The sequence below is a fragment of the Drosophila nasuta genome, unplaced genomic scaffold, assembly GCF_023558535.2.
Source record: "Drosophila nasuta strain 15112-1781.00 unplaced genomic scaffold, ASM2355853v1 ctg100_pilon, whole genome shotgun sequence".
NCBI classification, from domain to species: Eukaryota; Metazoa; Arthropoda; class Insecta; order Diptera; family Drosophilidae; genus Drosophila; species Drosophila nasuta.
Genome location: NW_026869354.1, coordinates 1 through 7,153, shown reverse-complemented (window position 1 = coordinate 7,153; position 7,153 = coordinate 1). Strand labels below are relative to the sequence as shown.

The window sequence follows — 7,153 nt, the reverse complement described above, 5'->3', positions numbered from 1 at the left end:
GACATTTTATACCTTATCATTTGCGATTAAGAAAAATTCACACATCTCCAAAATCGCGTGCATCGTATGCATACATTTTGGTCGAAAAACCGTGTACTAAATTCTTATAGGATATCAGCTATCGTAAATAAAGACAACGATATACGACCCTTTACTTACCTCAACATTCTCGATCAGCGTTGTTTGGCCTTGCTCGATAGCGGAGCAAATAAAAGCGTGATTGGAGGAAACTTAGCAAAGTTCATTCTTGAAAATAATATTAACTATCTTAAAATCAAAGGATTTGTTAAAACTGCTGATGGACAACCTCAAAAGGTCGCTGGTACCATTAATCTTCCGATCGAGTATAATTCGACAAAGCAATCTTTTTGAGTTCCTAATTGTAAGCGCCATCACGCAAGATGTTATTTGCGGAATTGACTTTTGGAATAAATTTGGAATTTCTGTTAGTTATGTTAGTGCAGTAACTGAATCTGAAATGGAAAATGAAACGATACCCAAACTGTCTCTTACAGTGGTGCAAAACGCAGATTACAAGCAGTTGTTGATTTTTTTCCGTCATGCGAAAGGAAAAACAACACTTCTTGAACATACTATAGACACAGGAGATAGTACTCCTATTAAACAACGATACTGTTGGCGGGCGAACTAAATTTTCTACTGGGGCTTCGCCAGCGCATTTCCTACTGGGCAGTTGTAATCGGTGATTCTCTTTTGCGCATGGGAATTTCACCGTTACGTTCGCTAGAAGTAGCAATGCAGCTGCAAATTTCGGCAGCGTGATTTAATTTGAATTTGTATTTGAGCCCAAGCAGAGGCAAATAATTGTTAACAATAAAATAGGGATTTGAAGGTGTGCGCAGAGCACGAATGTAAGTAAAATTATGAAATTATAATGAAATGTAAATAATGTAATGAAAATAATAAAGATTTCAGCAAATATTGATCCACTACAAGTTGTTGTTTTCGAGTAGTGGATTGCTCGAAATACGAGCAACAGCACACCAACCAAGGCACGGATCCGGTGCCAACATTCTGAAATATTCTTGCTAAGACTCGAATATTCAGTCTTATTTTGGAATATCAGTCTGAATCTGGAATAATATCAGTTTTTGGAGACAAACATATTGTGTGTGGAGCACTTTGAAAGTTTGCAACTGGAGTCGTGACATAACCTCAACTACGACTATGGCAAATCGGGAGGAACACGTGCCTGGAAAGAGATGACGAGTGATGGTCAGCAATTAGATGGAGCTGCTCCTCAAGATCAATTGGACCTGCCAATGGTTTACATGAAGCCGTTAATGTGCAGGCAGCTGTCGCGGGTTTTGAGCGCAATGGGCAGCAAATATAGGCCGCTCATCTTCGTCATATGGAATCAGCACGTCGTCGAGTTCATTAACTCCTATTCAGCATAAACCGGCAAACACACAAATGTACTTTGATAGTTCGGGATATGGCACGGTGGTCAACAAGCTCCATATGGATTCATCTCGTGGAGGATTGACAATGCCATATCAAGCGAACACTGCAGCAGCGATGGGTGGTATAATCAATGGATTGCCACAGCCGGGATCAATGGGATTGCCCAGTAATCTCCAACAACCAAATGACATGCACGCTGCCAATTCATTGGCTAGGAGTGGGCCTTTGACGGCCGCTCAAATCAGTGCACGACATGTCATCAGCCGAGATCTACCTACTTTCACTGGAAAGCCTGACGAATGGCTGCTGTTCATTAGCAATTATGAGCAGTCGACGGAAAGATGTGGATTCAGTAACGAGGAAAATCTTATACGCTTACAGAAGTGTCTTAAGGGCCAGGCACTGGAAGCGGTACGCGGAAAATTGATGGTGCCAGATACAGTGCCGTATGCAATTGGAACATTGAGAATGCTGTATGGCCGACCAGAAATAGTACACGCCGCGTTACAAGGAAAATTGAGACGAGCCAGCGATAAAGGCAGATAATTTGGACTCCGTCATTCGACTAGCCCTTGCTGTCCAAAATTACTGCGCAACTATATCTGCATTGGGTCTTCATGACTTTTGCATGATCATGTCTTGTTGAACGAATTGGTCGCAAAGATGCCGAGCAGTATGAAGTTGGACTGGGGTCGACACCGATTGGCGAATCAAAGCGTCAACATGGCCACATTCGACAATTGGCTTTTCAATGTGGCAATGTGTGCCAGTATGGTAACTCCGTATGATGTCGGACGAACGACCTCAGCCAAAGCTTCAAAAGAAAGGTTGTTTGTGCACAGTGTTAGCGACAACAATGAGGAGACTCAACAGCGACAGCATCATGGAGAATCAGAGAAGACTACATGCCCAAAATGTGGAGGCACGCACCGACTGTCGGAATGTGTCGACTTTCGAGCGATGAACGTTAAACAGCGCTGGGAGTTTGTGAAATCGAAACGGCTATGTTTCTGTTGTTTCTGGCGGCATCTGGTACGAAACTGCAAAGCTAAAAGAAACCTGTGGCGTCGATGGATGCAAAATCAATTCACCACGTACTGCTGCATACCGCCGCAGGTAATGATGGCAGAAAGCTGACTGGGCAAACAGTGCACCGATCTGCCAACAAGGAGGAGTCTTCAATCATGTTTCATGGAAAGACGGCGAGTAGCCCTCTCTTTCGCTATATCCCGATAACGATCCACGGCAAATCCAAATCTGTGAAAACATTTGCTTTGGCCGATGAAGGAGCTGCTTGTTCTTTAATTGAAAGATCCTTGTCTGAAAGAGCTCGAGCTAGAAGGACCGGCAACTCAATTGTGCCTGAAATGGACGGGTGATGTTTCTAAGGTTGAAAACAATTCGCAATCGTTGGACATCACTGTATCAGCTACGAGCATGGAATCGCAGCGATACACTCTAAAAGTGTGCGAACAGTGTCTGATCTCGACCTACCAGAGCAAAGCCTCGACCAGCAATTATTGGAGTCTCGGAGTCACCTCTGTACGTTGCCTATAGATCCCTATTCCAACGTACGAGCACGAATCATCATTGGACTCGACAACATTAAATGGACTATTCCGCTGGAGTTGCATGAAAGTGAAGACGACGATGTTATTGCAGCACGTTGCAGGCTTGGCTGGGCTGTTTACGGCCGCTCAGCAAAGGAATACTCATCGATTCCACGCCTGCTACATATTTGCCAATGTAGTGAGACTGGCAGTTTGGATGTTGCATTGAAAGAGTACTTTCTTTGGAATCTCTGGGAATTGTCGCTACGATCAATCCATTACGATCCAAAGACGATGAGCGATCGATGCAAATCATGGAAACAACGACAACGTTCTTGGCAGACGAGAAAGGTGGCAAACTGGATTACTGTGGAGATTCGACAAAGTGGTCTTGCCTGACTCCTATGAAATGTGTCTTAAGCGACTAAAATGTCTCGAATCGAAAATGTCGAAGATCCGCAGTTACGCAACTTCATGCTAACGACGATGAAAAACTATAAGGAAAATCGTTACATCAGACGCCTGGATGATAGTGAGTTGGCGCGTAAAGATATAACATGGTTTCTTCCTATCTTTACCGTCACCAACCCTAACAAGAAGAAGACACGTTTAGTGTGGGACGCCGCAGCGAAGATCCAAGGAGTGTCTCTAAACGACTGCCTGCTAAAAGGTCCTGACACACTTGCATCATTGATGGGCATTCTAATACGCTTCAGAGAACGCCCAATTGCTATTTCGGGAGACATACGCGAAATGTTCCACCAAGTGAGGGTGCGACCAGAGGATCAGGCAGCTCAGAGATTCCTCTGGCGTGATGGAAACTCGCAACGGCCACCGGAGGTATACGTCATGCAAGTTATGACTTTTGGAGCATCGTGTTCACCTTCCTTGGCGAGTTACGTTTTGAAACGCAATGCTCAACGATATGAAGCTGAATATCCCGAGGCCGTAAAAGCCATTTGCGGCAACACTTTCGTCGATGACTGGCTTCAGTCTGTGGACTCAGTAGCTGAGATGACAAAGCTAGCCCAGGCTGTAAAACTAATTCATGCTGATGGAGGATTTGACATGCGACACTGGACATCAATTCTCAAGCAGTGGTCTGTGCTCTTGAGAATAGATATGACATGTTGGACAAGCCAATTTGTTACCCAGATGTTGGTCGGAAAAGGTTCTGGGCATGTGGTGGCAACCTGGAGAAGATTGTCTAACGTTTATGGTGAAGCCAGATACGATCGCAAAGGCTCTGCATGGTCGGCCAACTAAACGCCGCGTCCTGAGCATGATTATGACCATATTCGACCCCTTGGAATTGTTGGATTTTTCAACATACGCGCAAAAATCATTCTGCAAAATATATGGAGGTGGAGTCGGATGGGATGAGCCGCTCAAAGAAGAAGACGAGGCAGACTGGCGTCGTTGGTTGGATTTGGTGCCAACGTTAAACAATCTGCGTATAGCCCGATGTTTGAAAGGAGTTAGTGCAGCTAGATGTCTGGAAATGCATACATTTGTAGACGCAAGTGTTAATGCATACGCTGCCGTCGTATACATCCGAGCTGAAGTAGACGATCAAGTTCATTGCAGCCTTGTAGCGTCGAAAACAAGGGTTTGCTCCATTGAAACCAATTTCGATACCTCGCATGGAACTCATGGCAGCTGTTTTGGGGCTGAGGTTGGCCAGATGTATCGAGTCTGAAATGTCAGTACACGTTGACAAGAAAGTGTTCTGGACAGACTCTAGAGACGTTCTATTCTGGATACGTTCGGATGTTCGTAAATTTCACCAATTTGTTGCACTCCGCATTGGCGAAATCTTAGAAGGATCAGATGTGAGTAACTGGAGATGGGTCCCGTCAGCGCAAAATGTGGCCGACGATGGTACCAAATGGACAAGAACGCCTGTCATTAACAGAAGCGAATAGGTGGTTCAGAGGGCCTCAATTTCTATATTCGGATGACTCTCAGTGGCCGCAGATGAACATTGATGCGAGCCAACATAGCCATACTATTCTGCAACACGTCGAAGAGCAATTGGAAGCCATGTCACCTTTGAGCTGTATCTCACCAGACCCAGAAAGATTCAGCAAACTGGAGAGATTGAGAGCCGCACAGTTGCGAGTATTGGATTTCTTGCGATCTATTGTCAAGAAGAGCATGGGATCGGAATTAAAAAGTTATTATTATTTGAGCGGCCAATCGAGATGGATATTATTCTAATACGAGTATGCCAGGAAACCGAGTATTTCAGCGAGATGAAATGCTTGAAAACGGGAAGCAGTATTATGGATCGGAAGAGCAAGCTATTCAAATGCTCTCCGTACTTGGACGAAGTGAGCATACTGCGCGTCAAAGGGAAGAATCGACCTAATAGAAGGAGTCGAAGTAAACCTAAAAGCGACCCATAATTCTACCAAGAAGACATCGATTTACATTTCTGCTGGTTGAGTCGTATCATCGCCGGTACCATCATCTGTACGACGAGATCGTGGTCAATGAACTACGGCAAAAGTTCCTGATATTTGGTCTGAGAGCCTTGGTGAGAGAGGTTTCTCAAACTTGTCCAGCATGCCGGATGAGGCGCGCGCGTCCTAGGCCTCCAGAAATGGGAAGTCTACCGCGCGAGCGTTTGGCGCACCACATGGCGCCGTTCACCTATACAGGAGTGGATTACTTTGGGCCCATCGACATCATCGTTGGACGACGGCACGAAGCGCTGGGGTGTTCTGTTCACATGCCTCACAATTCGTGCCGTACACCTGGATATCGCAACGTCACTGTTCACCAATCAGCGATAACGGCACTCAGTTTAAAAGCCGAGAATTCGCTGCATTTTTGTCTTCGTATGGTATCAAACACATGTTCACTGGAGCATATTCCCCTCAAAGTAATGCAGCTGAAAGAGTCAATAGATCCATTAATGCGGCGTTAAGATCATTTATTCGATCAGACCAGCGAGAATGGGATATATATGTTAGCAGTATCAATTGTGCTCTACGCAATAACATACATCAATCGATAGGCGCGTCACCGTACTATGTTGTATTTGGACAGCATATGATGACGCATGGTAAAGACTACACAGTGTTTAAAATTTGAATCTCTTAAGTGAAGGAACTGCTCGACTCGAGCGTGCCGATAAATTCTCTAAAATCCGTGCTGATATTCACAAATATCACTGAAAAGGCATATGAAAAGAATCAGAGATCGTATAACCTTCGTACTAAACAACGAACCTTTGAAGTTGGTCAGACAGTAATTAAGCGTAACTGGGCACTGAGCAATATGGCAAACAATTTCAACGCTAAGCTTGCACCAGTCGGCCTTAAGGCACGAGTAAAGCGAAGAATTGGACAGGCCTTATACCTATTAGAAAATTTAGAGGGCAAGGAAATTGGTCAATTTCATGCTAAAGACTTGTGGGAATTCAAAGAGTAACTACCTTCTTTTCAGATTTTACGTCTTCGATCGAACTCTCGATTAACCCTCTGAGCCCCAAGAGTGCCTTGAGGCACTCAATACGTATTACAATTTTAAAAATAATAAACGCTATTTCTACGTTTAAATATTTTTAGCCGTTAAGAATAGATGCTCAATTATGTATAGAAGCTTTGAAAGCTCTCAGAAGCTTTTAACGGTACTTACACAGAACATGTGTTTCGCCGCGTGTGAAATTTGAGCTGCAGTGAAGTGAGATTTCTTTTGAATATAAAAGTTAAAATATAAAAACTAAACCAAACCATTAATTTTTACTGAGAGGTAAGTTAATTTAGTATTAAAATAATATTACAGATATGCAAATATGTAATTGGTATGCATTGTATCAGTGATAAGTGCCTTGAGGCATCTTTGGGGCAGTAAGCAAACTTTTGTTCCAAGTAGCTATTTCACAATTATTTGCAATCTGCAGTGGTTTAAAGAGGTTTTTCTTAATAAAAATTCTTAAATTAGAAAATATGGCAAATCGAAAGCGCTTCAAGTTATCCGACTTGACAGATGATCAGTTAATGGAATTATTTGAGTCAGTCCCGTCAGATGAGGAGGTCTCAAATATTTCTAGTGACGACGAGGACAATGATTTAAATGTGGTGGAAGCTCTAAACGCTGTATTAGAGGAAGCCGATTCTGTCTCTTTTATAGTTGGCAATAAGGAAAATGTTTTAAATAGTGCCCAGGAT

At 43.6% G+C, this 7,153-nt stretch overlaps 1 protein-coding gene across 1 annotated transcript; it reads left to right on the top strand.

Moving 5' to 3' along the window:
• Positions 1–3,404: 3,404 nt before the first annotated feature.
• On the top strand, positions 3,405–4,674 carry LOC132797494 (uncharacterized). Its single transcript, XM_060809237.1, has 2 exons — positions 3,405–4,072; positions 4,131–4,674. The coding sequence occupies exons 1-2, from the start codon at positions 3,405–3,407 to the stop codon at positions 4,672–4,674; spliced, it is 1,212 nt and encodes a 403-aa protein (XP_060665220.1).
• Positions 4,675–7,153: the final 2,479 nt, after the last annotated feature.

What these genes read in the sequence shown, in the direction of transcription:
- LOC132797494 (XM_060809237.1), top strand. Translation starts at nt 3,405, where the DNA reads ATGTCTCGAATCGAAAATGTCGAAGATCCGCAGTTACGCAACTTCATG. An exon ending in TGGACATCAATTCTCAAGCA is followed by an intron (nt 4,073 to 4,130) that starts GTGGTCTGTGCT and finishes TTTGTTACCCAG; the next exon opens with ATGTTGGTCGGAAAAGGTTC.